Source organism: Pseudorca crassidens, chromosome 5 (genome assembly GCF_039906515.1).
Source record: "Pseudorca crassidens isolate mPseCra1 chromosome 5, mPseCra1.hap1, whole genome shotgun sequence".
Classification (NCBI taxonomy): domain Eukaryota; kingdom Metazoa; phylum Chordata; class Mammalia; order Artiodactyla; family Delphinidae; genus Pseudorca; species Pseudorca crassidens.
This window is the reverse complement of record NC_090300.1, coordinates 71,174,853-71,192,265: the sequence shown is the minus strand read 5'-3', so window position 1 is coordinate 71,192,265 and position 17,413 is coordinate 71,174,853. Positions and strand designations below refer to the sequence as shown.

The 17,413-nt window shown below is 37.9% G+C and overlaps 1 protein-coding gene across 1 annotated transcript in view; it reads right to left on the bottom strand.

The window, feature by feature from the left end:
- TPRG1 (tumor protein p63 regulated 1) overlaps window positions 1-17,413 on the bottom strand; it is a 183,544-nt gene that overhangs the window by 91,808 nt on the left and 74,323 nt on the right. The window contains exon 3 of the mRNA XM_067738399.1: window positions 9,882-9,973. Coding sequence (XP_067594500.1) covers window positions 9,882-9,973 — 92 coding nt within the window. The remainder of the gene's footprint in view (window positions 1-9,881; window positions 9,974-17,413) is intronic.

Genomic DNA, 17,413 nt, shown 5'->3' with positions numbered 1-17,413 from the left:
GAGGCATTTTGAGTATATTACCTTTGTTTTAAATTTATTTGGGGTGAAAGGTAAAAACCCACCAAACCAAACAAATGAAGAGGAAATAGGCAGTCTACCTGAAAAAGAATTCAGAGTAATGATAGTAAAGATGACCCAAAATCTTGGAAATAGAATGGAGAAAATTCAAGAAATGTTTAACAAGGATCTAGAAGAACTGAAGAGCAAACAAACAATGATGAACAACACAATAAATTAAATTAAAAATTCTCTAGAAGGAATCAATAGCAGAATAACTGAGGCAGAAGAGCGGATAAATGACCTGGAAGACAAAATAGTGAAAATAACTATGGCAGAGCAGAATAAAGAAAAAAGAATGAAAAAAATTGAGGACAGTCTCAGAGACCTCTGGGACAACATTAAATGCACCAACATTCAAATTATAGGGGTCCCAGAAGAAGAAGAGAAAAAAAAGGGGACTGAGAATATATTTGAAGAGATTATAGTCCAAAAACTTCCCTAATATGGGAAAGGAAAGACTCAATCAAGTCAAGGAAGTGCGGAGACTCCCATCCAGGCTAAATCCAAGAAGAACCACACCAAGACACATATTAATCAAACTATCAAAAATTAAATACAAAGAAAAAATATTAGAAGTACAAAGGGAAAAACAACAAATAACATACAAGGGAATCCCCATAAGGTTAACAGCTGATTTTTCAGCAGGAACTCTGCAAGCCAGAAGGGAGTGGCAGGACATATTTAAAGTGATGAAAGGGAAAAACCTAAAACTAAGAGTACTCGACCCAGCAAGGATCCCATTCAGATTTGATGGAGAAATTAAAACCTTTACAGACAAGAAAAAGCTAAGAGAATTCACCACCACCAAACCAGCTTTACAACAAATGCTAAAGGAACTTCTCTAGGCAGGAAACACAAGAGAAGGAAAAGACCTATAATAACAAACCGAAAACAATTAAGAAAATGCAAATAGGAACATACATATCAATAACTACCTTAAATGAAAATGGATTAAATGCTCCAAACAAAAGACATAGACTGGCTGAATGGATACAAAAACAAGACCCATATATATGCTGTCTACAAGAGACCCACTTCAGACCTAGGGACATAAACAGACTGAGAGTGAGGGGATGGAAAAAGATATTCCATACAAATGGAAATCAAAAGAAAGCTGGAGTAGCAATTCTCATATCAGACAAAATACACTTTAAAATGAACACTATTACAAGAGACAAAGAAGGACAATACATAATGATCAAGGGATCAATAAAAAAGAAGATATAACAATTTTAAATATTTATGCACCCAACATAGGAGCACCTCAATACATAAGGCAAATGCTAACAGCCATAAAAGGGGGAATTGACAGTAACACAATAAGAGTAGGGGACTTTAACACCTCACTTTCACCAATGGAAAGATCATCCAAAATGAAAATAAATAAGGAAATACAAGCTTTAAATGATACATTAAACAAGATGGACTTAATTGATATTTATAGGACATTCCATCCAAAAACAACAGAATACATTTTCTTCTCAAGTGCACATGGAACATTCTCCAGGATAGATCATATCTTGGGTCACACATCAAGGCTTGGTACATTTAAGAAAATTGAAATTGTATCAAGTATCTTTTCCGACCACAATGCTATGAGACTAGATATCAAGTACAGGAAAAGATCTGTAACAAATACAAACACATGGAGGCTAAACAATACACTACTAAATAACGAAGAGATCACTGAAGAAATCAAACAGGAAATCAAAAAATACCTAGAAACAAATGACAATGAAAACACGATGACCCAAAACCTATGGGATGCAGCAAAAGCATTTCTAAGAGGGAAGTTTATAGCAATACAATCCTACCTAAAGAAATAAGAAAAATCTCAAACAAACAACCTAACCTTACACCTAAAGCGATTACAGAAGGAAGAACCAAAAAAACCCCAAAGTTAGCAGAAGGAAAGAATTCATAAAGATCAGATCAGAAATAAATGAAAAAGAAATGAAGGAAACAATAGCAAATATCAATAAATCTAAACGATAGTTCTTTGAGAAGATAAACAAAATTGATAAAGCATTAGCCAGACTCATCAAGAAATAAAGGGAGAAGACTCAAATCAATAAAATTAGAAATGAAAAAGGAGAAGTAACAACTGACACTGCAGAAACACAAAGTATCATGAGAGATTACTGCAAGCAACTATATGCCAATAAAATGGACAACCTGGAAGAAATGGACAAATTCTTAGAAAAGCACAACCTTCTGAGACTGAACCAGGAAGAAATCGAAAATATAAACAGACTAGTCTCAAACACTGAAATTGAAACTGTGATTAAAAATCTTCCAACACACAAAAGCCCAGGACCAGATGGCTTCACAGGCAAATTCTATCAAATATTCAGAGAAGAGCTAACACCTATGATTCTCAAACTCTTCCAAAATATAACAGAAGGAGGAACACTCCCAAACTTATTCTACAAGGCCACCATCACCCTGATACCAAAACCATACAAAGATGTCACAAAAAAAGAAAACTACAGGCCAATATCACTGATGAACATAGATGCAAAAATCCTCAACAAAATACTAGCAAACAGAATCCAACAGCACATTAAAAGGATCATACACCATGATCAAGTGGGGTTTATCCCAGGAATGCAAGTATTCTTCAATACACACAAATCAATCAATGTGATAACCCATATTAATGAATTGAAGGAGAAAAACCATATGATCATCTCAATTGATGCAGAAAAAGCTTTCGACAAAATTCAACACCCATTTATGATAAAAACCCTCCAGAAAGTAGGCATAGAAGGAACTTACCTCAACATAATAAAGGCTATATATGACAAACCCACAGCCAACATCATTCTCAATGGTGAAAAACTGAAAGCATTTCCACTAAGATCAGGAACAAGACAAGGTTGCCCACTCTTACCACTATTATTCAACATAGTTTTGGAAGTTTTAGTTACAGCAATCAGAGAAGGAGAAATAAAAGGAATCCAAATTGGAAAAGAGGAAATAAAACTGTCACTGTTTGCAGATGACATGATACTATACATGGAAAATCCTAAAGATGCTACCAGAAAACTAGTAGAGCTTATCAATGAATTTGGTAAAGTAGCAGGATACAAAATTAATGCACAGAAATCTCTTGCATTCCTATACACTAGTGATGAAAAATCTGATAGAGAAAGTAAGGAAACACTTCCATTTACCACTGCAACAAAAAGAATAAAATACCTAGGAATAAACTTACCTAAGGAGACAAAAGACCTGTATGCAGAAAACTATAGGAAACTGATGAAAGAAATTAAAGATGGTACAAACAGATCGAGAGATATACCATGTTCGTGGATTGGAAAAATCAACATTGTGAAAGTGACTATACTACCCAAAGCAATCTACAGATTCAATGCAATCCCTATCAAACTACCAATGGCATTTTTCACAGAACCAGAAGAAAAAATTTCACAATTTGTATGGAAACAAAAAAGACCCGAAATAGCCAAAGCAATCTTGAGAAAGAAAAATGGAGCTGGAGGAATCAGGCTCCTGGACTTCAGACTATACTACAAAGCTACAGTAATCAAGACAGTATGGTACTGGCACAAAAACAGAAATATAGATCAATGGAACAGGATAAAAAGCCCAGAGATAAACCCATGAACATACAGTCACATTATCTTTGATAAAGGAGGCAAAACTATACAATGGAGAAAAGACAGCCTCTTCAATGAATGGTGCAGGGAAAACTGGACAGCTACCTGTAAAAGAATGAAATTAGAACAGTCCCTAACACCATACACAAAAATAAACTCAAAATGGATTAAAGACCTAAATGTAAGGCCAGACACTATCAAACTCCTAGAGGAAAACATAGGCAGAACGCTCAATGACATAAATCACAGCAAGATCCTTTTTGCCCCACCTCCTAGAGAAATGGAAATCAAAACAAAAATAAATGGGACCTAATGAAACTTAAAAGCTTTTGCACAGCAAAGGAAACCACAAACAAGACAAAAAGACAACCCTTAGAATGGCAGAAAATTTTTGCAAATGAAGCAACTTAAAAAGGATTAATCTCCAAAATTTACAAACAGCTCGTCCAGCTCAATATCAAAAACACACAAAAAATAATTCAAAAATGGGCAGAAGACCTAAATAGATGTTTCTCCAAAGAAGATGTACATATTGCCAACAAACACATGAAAGGATGCTCAACATCACTAACCATTAGAAAAATGCAAATCAAAACTACAGTGAGGTATCACCTCACACCAGTCAGAATGACCATCATCAAAAAATCTACAAACAATAAATGCTGGGGAGTGTGCGGAGAAAAGGGAACCCTCTTGCACTGTTGGTGTGAATGTAAATTGATACAGCCACTATGGAGAACAGTATGGAGGTTCCTTAGAAAACTAAAAATAGGGCTTCCCTGGTGGCGCAGTGGTTGAGAGTCCTCCTGCCGATGCAGGGGACGTGGGTTCGTGTCCTGGTCCAGGAAGATCCCACATGCCACAGGGAGGCTGGGCCCGTGAGCCATGGCTGCTGAGCCTGCACGTCCGGAGCCTGTGCTCCGCAACGGGAGGGGCCACAACAGTGAGAGGCCTGCATACCACAAACAAACAAACAAACAAAAAACTAAAAATAGAACTACCATACGACCCAGCAATCCCACTACTGGGCATATACCCTGAGAAAACCATAATTCAAAAAGAGTCATGTACCACAATGTTCATTGCAGCTCTATTTACAATATCCAGGATGTGAAAGCAACCTAAGTGTCCACTGACAGATGAATGGATAAAGAAGATGTGGCATATATATACAATGGAATATTACTCAGCCATAAAAAGAAACGAAATTGGGTTATTTTGTAGTGAGGTGGATGGACCTAGAATCTGTCATACAGAGTGAAGTAAGTCATAAAGAGAAAAACAAATACCATATGCTAACACATATATATGGAATCTAAAAGAAAAAAAAAAAGGTTCTGAAGAACCTAGTGGCAGGACAGGAATAAAGATACAGATTTAGAGAATGGACTTGAGGACACAGGGAGGGGGAAGGGTAAGCTGGGACGAAGTGAGAGAGTGGCATGGACATATATACACTACCAAATGTAAAATAGATAGCCAGTGGGAAGCAGCTGCATGGCACAGGGAGATCAGCTCAGTGCTTTGTGTCCACCTAGGGGGGTGGGATAGGGAGGGAGGGAGGGAGACCCAAGAGGGAGGGGATATGGGGATATATGTATACATATAGCTGATTCACTTTGTTATACAGCAGAAACTAACACACCATTGTAAAGCACTTATACTCCAATAAAGATGTTTAAAATAATAATAATAAATAAAATAAAATACAAAAAAAATTTATTTGGGGGTGAAACTAATTTTATTTAATTTTACATATAATAATAACTTGTAAAACTATTTAATTTAAATTTAAGAATTAACAACTGACTGTCAAAATTCCTGAAATCCTACCATTCACCTCTTATGAGCAAGTGTGAACCAGCTCCAGCATGCCACTGGATCAGACCTTCATGGATATTGCATAAGTATCTAAGGTGTCACCTAAACTCCCACCCATTTATTGATCCTCCACATTTCAAACATGTACGGGCCACAGACCCTGATCCACAATTTCAAATTCAACAAAGCTCTGAAAATTGCAGCCGTGGTGCAAACTCACTTTGCGGTAAAACCAGATCTGAACCAGATGACGATTTATTCTATTTTTAATATCACATGTTTCCCTGAAAAGAGATTAATATGTTTGATTAGGGTGGGTAGTCCCAGACCTCCACTTGGGGCATAAAATAAACAACATATGCATTGTTTTACATTTCCAAAATATGAAAAATTCTCAGCTGATGCAAGCGTTTTGGATAAGGGATTGTGGACTTTCAGTGATCTTCATAAAATATAAATACAGAGCCTCACCCATCAGAGCCTCCGGATCACCTAAGGGATAGAATCGAAGTTCTTAAACATGATACACAAGGCCCATAAGTCCTTTTCAAGTTTCCTCTCAACAGCTCCCACCTTGCCCTCCTATATCAAACTACTTCTAGGAGTCTGACAAACCATGACTAAAGATGGAGCTGGGCTTATCAGTTACCCCTCATCTACACTGTATATACTTGGGGAAAGAATCAGAACCCAGCTAACGCAGGAGTGTGGTGGTCCATCTTTCTTGCTCTATCACTTATGGGATCTTCATCTGGCCACTTCATTTTCCCTAGTCTCCACCTCTCATCTATAAAATGGGAATCATACAACTAACAAGGATGTAGGGAAGGTAAAGCAAGTTCATGGACATGAAGATACTTTTACATGTGCTATATACTACATTAAAAGGTTTTTTACTATTCATCATTCTGAAACTGGAATACTGGTTTGAAAGCAGATATTCTTTAAACCACTGATGAGTAGCCAGGGATTTCTCATCTCCCCAGAAGGAGCTGAAAGTTGATGTACATGAAGCCCAGCCTTTTCTGTCACATACAAAAAAAGTGTTATGCTTGAAAAGAGTCTTGTGTGGTTGGTAAGGCTGGGGAAATAGGTCTATGTTACAGCCCCTGTAACTCTCAGGAATGGATGGGTCTTATTCCATTAGAAAAAGGAGGAAAGGGGACAAGAGCAGCCCAGGTTCTCACCTTTCCGGGCCTGTGTGTTTATACATTTGTTTTGTTTAGTCTTGCTGTTGTTATTTTGGAGGTTTTGTTTTTTGTTTGGTTTTGCTGTTGCTGTTTTTTGCTGCACTACAAATAAACAGAGGACTTAAGTCTGAAAGGTCATTCAAAACGTATGCATGCCCCTCCTTTGACAAACAGCTTCCTATCTTCTGCTTGAACAGTCACAGTGAATGGGAGCCCATTCATTTAGTCCAGATGCCTGAACATTTTCTTTACAACTGGTACCTCCTCCTTCCATTACATGAAGGCAGTCTGAACCAGCTACAAAGAGTAACAGGAAAAGAAAAGAAACTGGCAATGTCTTACACTGGTAAAAAGGACTGGAATCAGATCTTTTCCTGAAAGTAGATTTTGATGGAGGGTTGTGGGAGAAGTAAAAGAATTTTGAGAGAGAAGAATGACCAAAAAAGAACACAAAATCACTACCATTTAAAAAGGAGAAATGGGTTCCAATGTGCAAAGGAAGAAAGTCTGATAGCAAATAAGCAAATATGATTGCTTGAAATTCTACATGCATAGGATACATGCCTCATTATTGTCCTTAATATAAATGGGTACCACAAGACAAAAGAGAAATAGAAAACTAGTTGCCAGAGGTTTCTTACCAACTTTCTGAACGTCCTATTAGGTTCAGAGGTAAGTACAAGGCTTGCGTCTTTGGGGCAAAGCTGTTCATATTTACCTGAAAACTGCTGGTGTTAGCAATCATCCTAGCTGATGTTAAATCAAGCACACAATTATAGTGCTAAACCTCAATGCAGATCACACAATCAGATTTATCTTCCAAAAATTGATATCTACAGGCCACTGCAATCACTGAGCAGAAACATTCAAACAAACAAAAAAACAAGTCAAACTTCTGTACAAATAAAACCAAACAAAATATGCACCCTTAAAGAAATTACTGATTCTATTATTTGAGAATTCAAAAGTAGCCACCACTGGATTTGAAAGACCATGTTTGTGCATTCTTTCTTATAAATGAGATACATTGTAGAAATGAAATGAGATATATTGTAGAAAAAAAGTGAGATACATTGTAGAAACAAAATAGGTAAGTGTTTACTTCTGACGTGACCTTCAGAATTTATGTAGACATCTTGCTTAATCAAGGCAGCCTTTTCTTTCTTTCTTTTTTTTTTGCGGTACGCGGGCCCCCCACCGCCGCAGCCTCTCGCGTTGCGGAGCACAGGCTCCAGACGCGCAGGCTCAGCGGCCATGGCTCACGGGCCCAGCCGCTCCACGGCATGTGGGATCTTCCCAGACCGGGGCACGAGCGCGTGCCCCCCGCATCGGCAGGCAGACCCCCAACCACTGCGCCACCAGGGAAGCCCAAGGCAGCCTTTTCATTTGCACAAATCATATTTTACTCTGCAGATGGGAGGTGGAGAGTAGAGAATAAAATGTAAGTTGGTGAAAGTGAATAAATTAAAAGACTTTTCATTAAAGGTAACCCAGAGATGATAGAGATAGAGATGGACAAGATAGAAATAAAGGTAGAGGCTACCAATAACAACATCAAAAAGTATTGCCTTTTACCAATAGTTAGTACTTGAGAACAGAGGAAGGACACTGATGTCCACTGAAAATCCACTATGTGCTAAGGACTTTGCTAAGAATTTTACAATGTTACCTTGTTTAGTCTTCATAACAACTTGTCAGGTATATATCATTATCTGCAATTCATAGATGAAGACACAAATGCTCAGAACTTGTCAGCTTGGTTTTCAAAAATTCATTTTAATTCAAGTTTTGGAACTCATTTGAAACAAAAATATGCTATGGTGGTCAGAAAGATGGACTCACAGTTTATTTGGTTTCTGCATTCCTTTGATTGAGGGATTTGTTCTGCTCGACTGGAAGGTTAAACATCCCAGTGTTGTCCTCCTAAAATTTATTCAAAGAAGATGTCCCTCCCAGAAGGGAAAGATAAAATGATTCTTCACTCAGGTGTAGAAATGACTGAGATTTTCGGCTGGAACCTTTGGTGCTTGTACTACCAAGAAAACTTACTGAACCAATGAAGTATCTCAAATGGAGTTCTAATTGCATTCTCCATTTAATATCATGGATTCTGCAGAAGAAAAGAGATGCCTCTTACCCTTATTATGTGCATATTTTACTTACTACTATAAGGACTATGGCATTCCTAATAGTCACCTGGTGGGTGAAAAAAAGGTCACACAGACACTAGAGTGTCAGGGTAGGACAGAAAGTTAACCATCTTCATTGTGTCTGGCAATGAAAACCCCTGTAGCTAAGATAAGCCTTGAGGGTGAATGGAGCAGTCATTAAAATGACAAGCACTTAAGTGTTAGATTTGGTTTTTATCTTAACTCTGGACAGGTGGCCTTTCTTTTGAGGGCTTTTTATTTGCTTGTTTTGTTTTTTTTTAATTTTTATTTTATATTGGAGTATAGTTGATTAACAATGTTGTGTTAATTTCAGGTGTAGAGCAAAGGGATTCAGTTATACATGTACATGTATCTATTCTTTTTCAAATTCTTTTCCCATTTAGGTTATTATAGAATATTGAGCAGAGTTTCCTGTGCTATACAGTAGGTTCTTGTTGGTTATCAATTTTAAATATAGCAGTGTGTACATGTCAATCCCAAACTCCCAATCTATCCCTCCCTCACTCCAAGGTGGCCTGTCTTTATCCTGCATGATTTCCCTAGTTTTGTTGCTCATGTTATTGTACCCAATTTACTTAATGATAAAATTCACACTGTATATGTTGACCTCATTCATCCTCTTTCCCAACCTTCCTTTCCACTGTACCCAGAGTGGGATGGTTAGTAGCCTGATGTGGTTGGAGGGAGAGTGCTTACAAGAAACAGAGATTGGAACCAGAGAGATCAGTGAGGAGGCTAATACAATGGTCCCTGAGAGCCCTGATGAGGGCCTGACCTAAGGTAGTCACAGTGATGGTTGAGTGAAGCAACTAGCCTGGAAAACAGTGATAGAAGTCAAACCTGGTCATACCATCAGCCATGGGGCACCATGAAACTTTACTCTCCTGCTCGATATGTCAATCAATTATCTCACTGTAAGCAGGAGAAATTCTTCCACTGGGCCATCTCCTATTCTATTATGGTGTTGTCAAGGAAAAGGCTAGATTTCCACTGCCCTTCACTTAGTCATAACTACTCACTCTGTCGAGAGCCAGAAGCCTTGAATGTTCTCTCCAGAAGTCTTGGCAATGTGGCCTTTCAAGTCTTCCGTGGCAGGCTCAATGGCCCCTGGCTGAGTAGGAGAAAGAGAATACCTAGTTTAGAGAAGACTGAGTCCTCTTCATGCTTATGATTAATTACTATATCCCAGCAATTCCTCCAAAAAGTTGACCAGGAAAGATAATTCTTGGAGTTGCCTGTTTGTTGTAGGCACTGCCTGCTGGAGAGCTTAGTCTTAAACTCTGGTATTCACTAAGTTGCTCTCCTTGGGTGGGACAAAAGTGATGCAAGTCCTGTGAGATTTCTATAATCTTACTCACATTTTCTCATAGAAATGAAGATAGCTATTTTCAGAGCACCAGTTTTTCTAATAAACAAATGTGTATCAGGAAGTTCAATGCATTTAGCAATACATACATTTTTAAAATCTAACCTTTCTCTCTTCAAAGAGTACATGGTCATAAAACACAAAGAGGAAAGCTTCTTCCAGTATTCTGACTATAGTTTTATCTGGCTCTGGGAAATGAATTTTTTGTCTCCTTACCTCTCTTTTTTTACCTTTATCCCAAAAGGAATTCCTACTATGAGCCTGCCTCTAGCTTAAAAATGGATTAACCCTGTCTTAATAATACATTCACAGACCCTCTAGCTCAGTGATTCTTAAACTTCAGCACACATCAGGATCACCTGAAATGTGTCTTAAAACAGATTTCTGGGCACTGTCCCCAGAGTTTCTGATTCAGTAGTTCTGGGGTGGGCCTGAGAATTTACATTTCTAACAAGTTCCTGGGTGATGCTCTTGGTGTGGGACTCTACTATAAGAACCATTGTTCTCTAGGCAGTTACTCTCAGCCTTGGTTACCCATCAGAATCACTGGCGGAGCTTCTGAAAATCCTAATGCCAGGGCTGTGCACCAGGCCAATTATATCAGATACTCAGTGGACTGGATTCACCTAACAGTACATCAGGATTTTTTTAAAGCATCCCAGATAACTCCAATGTATAGCCAAGGTTGAGAACCACTACACCAAGGGCTTATCTATTAGAAGCCATCCCATTTTATAAGTGTGAAAACAGGGGTCTGTGTAGGGAAGTATATAACTTGTCAAGTTCACTCGGCCAAGAAGTGACAGAGACAAGACAGGAAACCCAGACATTCCACTTCTAGGCCTACAACACAGTGCTGGTCTCATGCCCAACCCTGGGACTAGTATGTTACAAGTTCTCATATAGTCTCTATGTAATAGGGCTTTATGCTAGACACCTAATCTTCCACAAACATTAACATTCCTAATCCTCCTAGCTTGAGACCTTTCTCTCCCAGAAGGAAATGGGGATACTAGCCTAGCTAGGACCCATTCAAATATCTTCTCTCAGAGGTGAGGTGATTGTAGGATTTTGGTTTGCTTGTTTTCTCAAACTACGATAAAAGGCTTTGAAAGACTACAGCCACAGAGTCCATCAGTTAAGAAAAATCTTAGATGAGTCCACATGTAAAATACAGGAAAAGAATGGAGCTGCTTCAGATGAAGTGGTAGTAAATGGTACAGAACTTCAAGTACTTATCTGTCCCCCTCCCTTCCACTCATTCCACACAGCACAAGTCATCCAGGAAATGGATAGGACAACTACAGGGAATTGAGTGACCTGTGTTCATATTCCAGATATGTCATGAATAAATTCTGTGGCCTACAGATAATTATTTAACTTTCCTTGGCTTCCATTTCTTTATCTATAAGACAACTGAATAGACTGAACCAAAGCTTTCTGAGCCAAGCTGATGATCAAAACCTCCTGGAAATCTTTAAGAAAATATGACCATAGCCTTTTACACTGAGAGATTCTAATTTTCAATTTTAACAAGTTTCCTGTTGGATTGGACAGTCAGCCAGGGGACTGAATGATTTCCAACTCTTTTGTCATCCTCTGCTGCTGGTTAAAGGATTGTCAGAAAGCTAGTATGGTACCCCGTGCTTGCTGAAACCTGTGTGTCACAAAATCAGTAAGTTCTGGGACACTAGTCAAATATGCCTTGAGCTCCCACTGACACAGGAGATTGTGTCAACATCACTGGTTTCCAGTAATCCAGCTGGTAGGACTGGACTACCCTGCAGGGAAATTTCCTGATTCTGTGACAATTCTCCCATCATCCACCATCCTTGGCTCCCCGTGATACAGCCTGACTCTACTAGGCCCACTGGTCAAAGTTCTCTAAAAAATGATGCTTTCTTTGATGACTCATCGTGGCTATTTTTCCTGTCTCTTTTCGTGTAGTCACATAATTTCTGCCTCAAGCTAATATAACTTGGTAGTGAAACTAATACTTTTCAGAAGAAAAACATTATAAGTGGAATTGGAGAATAATGAAATAATCCTAAAATAAGCATTTTGTTGGATGCTTTTATGCCAGATACTTTGCCAAAAACATGTAAAGATGAATAAAAGAATGTAGAATTTTTCAAAACCTTACTTGTCTTCCCTATGGAAGGCAATTGGCAAAAGCTATCAAAATGATCTAATCTTCGATCCACACATTCCATTTCTGTGAAGTTATACTATAGATACTCTTGCATATGTACAAAATGACATATGTATAAAGTGTCCTTTGCAGCCTAGTTTGTGGATAGCAAAAACTTGGAAACCATGCAAATATCTATCAATAGTAGAGTTGTTAGATATATTATGGGACATATCCATGCAATGAAATATGATAAATATGTAAAAAATGAAGAAACATGTACTAATCTTTGATTTCAAAATACGTTATTAAGTGAAAGGAAAAAAATGTTCAGAAGAAAGGGTAAATATGGCAACTTTTTGTGTGAAAAGGAGGAGAATGGGTAAGAATACGTATTTGTGTTTGTACAGGCCTAAAGTCACTCTAGAAGGATACATAGAAAATGTTAACAGCGGTTCCCTAAGGGTAGGGAAGGAACTTGGTGGATGGAGCCAGTGGATGGGTGTTGTTTGGCTATACACATTTTCAAAAGTTAAACACTAAAAATGAAGTGTATTCCTTATAGAACAGTTTGGAAGTCTCTGGAGTTCTGTCCGTGTCCTCACTGCCTGAATTCTTACCTTCAGTAGAAATATCAGTTATGCCTCTATGGAACAGTTATGCATCATATCCTGATAGAGTATTTTACTCTCCTCCATTTGTTATTATTGGTTACTATGATAAATTAACTTCAGCCTTTTAGTGTCAAAAATGAAATAAAGTGTGTGAACACTTTGACTTGTGTCTGGGACAAGGTTTTAAATCTCAGCCTTTCTGCTGGCTGTGAGACCCATGGTAAGTCACCTTGTCATTCCATGCATCGGTGTAAGCATTTGTTAGATGGATAAGATATCATTAACTGTAACAGCTGTTAGGGAATGGTGAAAACATTTGGTAACACTGAAGAATAAAAGACTTCATTATCATTCTTCTTGTTAACATTAAATAGAAGGGAAATCATTGTACCAGGATTGGGGGATCAAATGGTTACTGAACAATTAGCTCTGAGACTCCTTGCACTCTAAGACTCATACGAAAGTATAATGGAATGATATGTACTCATCACTCGACCAGAGAAAGCCTGGCAAGAGAGTACAAATACATTTCTAATTCTAAATTTTAAGAAAAAATCATTAGGGGGATCCTTACTTATAAGTCACTACATAGCTTAATGGTCAATATTTTCTCTAATAGTCTAGCACTAAATATTTTCAATCAAAACAAACGTACTGAGGAAAGTTCAAAGACATATGTATTTGTCTCCTTGTGTTTCCTCGAGCTAGAATAGCCCAGGGCCAGGAGCCACACAAACAATATTCATGTCTGCTACTAATATTTTCCCATGTACTGGACCCCTTAGCTAGACAGTGAGAGGATGGGACAAGATAGAAAGGAATGCTCCTAGGGACTTAGACACAATCAACTCTCCCTTGAGGGTGTCGTCATACCAAGAGTTTACTTTGTGGTATCTTCATAAGGTAAGAAAACCAGCTGTGAATTGGATGTGATTTGTAAAGCCCAGACAGATTTGTCTCTCCCTGAAAATGAAGGAAATGCTTCTTATTTCATGATTGTTAAGTGTCTGCCCTCAGATAGAAACATCAACTTTATTACCATCTTCAAAGGATTTCAGTGTAAGGAGGGGATTCAAGAAACACTTTGCCCAGTGAGATATATAATTTCTAAATCACAAAGAAGCTCATACAGACAATAACAATACAACTAATATATTTAGTTGTTCCCAGTACAAGAGCAAGACATGGGGAAGCGTGTCGTAAGAGAAGAGGGAAAAGGAGAGAGTATGAAAGTCAAATTAGTGTCATAAAGGCAACAACATCTTGCCACACAATGGGAAGTCCCAAACCTGCTTATTAAAATCTTGTTGCTCACAATAGAACACAGGCTATAAAAAGGCCATGGGGAACCATTAATTAAATATTAAAAGATCAAAGAGTTTTAGTCCCATTAGTTTGTATGTAATTTACATTCTCAAGTATAAATTTAGAGATAATTCCCCATCTCTAATCGCTTTCAACTTTCTGATAAGGTATCTGCAAATACAGAGTCCTACAGGGAGTTTAAATATATCTTTCCCCATGCGGATCAAGTATTGTTCCTTTCATAAGAAGTTGCTTTTGAATATCACTCTCCACGACTAAAGTGATTATCATAATATACCTCAAGTTATTAGCCTTGAGGGGTACTTTTGTTGAGAGAAGACAGTAGGCCATTTTTAGATATGTCTAAGCAATAATAGCAGATGAACAAAAATATGAGGAAAAGGTTATCCAAGCACACTGATAGCAAGTGGTTCAGACCTTCATTACTGTGACTCCTCATTCATTGTCCAAGGCCAGAGGCAGTGGATGGGTGGTAGAAAGTTCCAGGAGTCTTGGGTTCCTGGCCTGCTATGACCCCTAAGTTGCTGGTTGTCTTTGGACAAGTCACATCTTCTTTATGTGTCTCAGGGGTGGGGTTGGATATTTTATGAGGCCCCTCCTGGCTCTGAGAAAGAATGCTAAGCTGTATCAGAACGGCAAATTTGCAGTAAATAAATAATTGGCTGGAAGCCTGAGGGAAGAAAGCAACAACCCAGAGTGACCCATAAAAGAACACAAGAGGTTGAAGGGACCAGACTGGTTTGTTTTACGACCAGGTATTCAGAGATGTGATCTAATGCACGATATTATGATGCTAAAAATGCCTTGTTTGTCTTAAATTGATCTATACTTTCATATCAGTCACATCTTTGCATAACCAGCTTGAAACTCATATACTGATCCTCTTTCTTATTATAGCATTGGGTGTCCACTCCTGGCAGCTGAGTAACTGAGTGCCATCCTGCCTCAGCAAGCCAAGGAATAACTTTCCTTTCCAGATATGAACAAGAACCAACTTAAATATCCAGCAAAACTTACACAGATTGTACTACATCTCCATAGCGGGATATTATAGAGTGTTAAAAATGATTTTATGAAACTACAGTTATTGACATAATAAATATTTGGCATGTAATTCTATTCCTTTGCACAATAAAATGTACATGTAAGAAAAAGTAAGGTTATTCACCAAAATGTATAAAAGCACATTCATATATTTTGGTTAACTTTGAACTGTGGAATTATGGTGACTTTTATCTTGCTTGCCCACATTTTCCAATTTTTTTCAATAAACCACCTCCTGTGAAATTATTTTAGAACCCTGTAATAAAATAAAATGCATGGCTAAGGAATTTCTCCACTCAGTCACTTACTGCTTTTCTGAATTTGCAAGATATATCCTTAAAATTCTTACACTGTAATAAACTGATTTATTTTAAATCACTGCATGGGATCACAGAACTATGAATGGGAATTGGGGAACATTTGTTCTAACCCTAGCTTTGCTACTTACTAACCTCTTGGGCAAGTCAGTGCCCACTAACTGTTAGGACCTTGGGTGAGCTACTGCCCCTCTCTGGACCTTAGTTGCCTCTAAAAATTAGAGAATTGACTAGCAACTTGGTGTTCAAAGTGTGGTAGGTGGACAGAAAGCATGAGCATTGCCAGAGAGTTTATATAAATGCAGAATCTAAGGCCTCATCCCAGACCCATTGAATCAAACCAGTATTTTAACAAGCTCTCCAGGTGATCCGTTTGCACGATAAAGACTGAGAAGCATTGGCCCATATCATCCTTAGATCTCATTTCAGCTCTAAGAAGCAAAACATTATGATGTATGTTTCATAGATCTGAGTCATTCAGAGCCCTGGCCTGATCTAATTATCCCTTGAGAAAATCAGTTAGCTTCCTTCATTTGAACCTCTTTCCTGCTACAGACCCTATAGGTCTACATTTGTATCTCACCTTAGGGGTCATGGTGAGGTCATGGGCATCTTAATATCATTCCTATTACCAATAACAGGAATGTGAATGCCAAGTCAGCAAAAAAGAGAAAGAAAGCATTTAGAATAGCAAGAGATGCTGTTTATGAAATGTTAATAGATGTGTCTTACACTGTATTAAGAACTCTTTAAAAATTAGCTTAAACTCCCATATAAAACTGACATTTTATCCATACTTTGAAGATGAGAAAATTTATATATATGTGTATATATATATATACACACACACACACACACACACACACACACATATACATACATACAATGTCTCCTCCCATTTCCTCAGCTACCACCACATCAGCAGATTTGTGGTTTACAAGGTAGTAAAACTGGATCATTATTTATTCAAAATAATATTTATCATTGTTTCAGTCGAACCAACAATTGTATTTTCATTATCCTCATATGCATTAAAGCACGTTCATTATACTCACATGCTAAAAAAGAAAAAACCTCTTCATATTTTGTCTCTTGGTCTGAAGGAAAGTTAATGCTGACTGCTTGGGAACGTAGCCTTTACAGATACCTCCTAAAGAGTCCTCAGGTCTACTTCAGACTCACTGATAAGATTAGAAGAAGGTTTTCCTTTCCCAAGCTCTTGAGAACTTAAAGTTACTTTCTATACACCTATTGGAGAAGATGTTCTTTACATGAATCGTAGTCAATCACTGAAAATCTTTACTAGGGGGCCATACGTTCAATTGTACATTATGGCAGAAAGAGCACCGGACTTAGAGACAGAAGGTACAGAGTCTAGCTACAGCTCTTACACTAATATTACGTGGCTTAGGTCACTTCACTCCTCTGAAACTTCAATATGTTTACCACTAAAACAAGAGTGATAAGCCCCTTCCTGCCTACCTCACAGTGCTTCTCCAGGGGACTGTATTTTATAAGCTACATAGAGCCACACACATAAAAGCATCATGTAAATAAATAAATAAACAAACAAAAGCTCTGTTGTAGCTTTAGACTGTGTCAGTTTAGCTAAGCTAGAACTACATTTTCTAGAATTTCCTTTCCTGTCTGCTTCTAAACTAGTGTTGGCCACAAGAGACGTTTGTGTCAGATTTGAAAGGCAGAAGTGAAACATCAGTCATGATTCCTTATTGAAGATGAAGGCAGGACAATC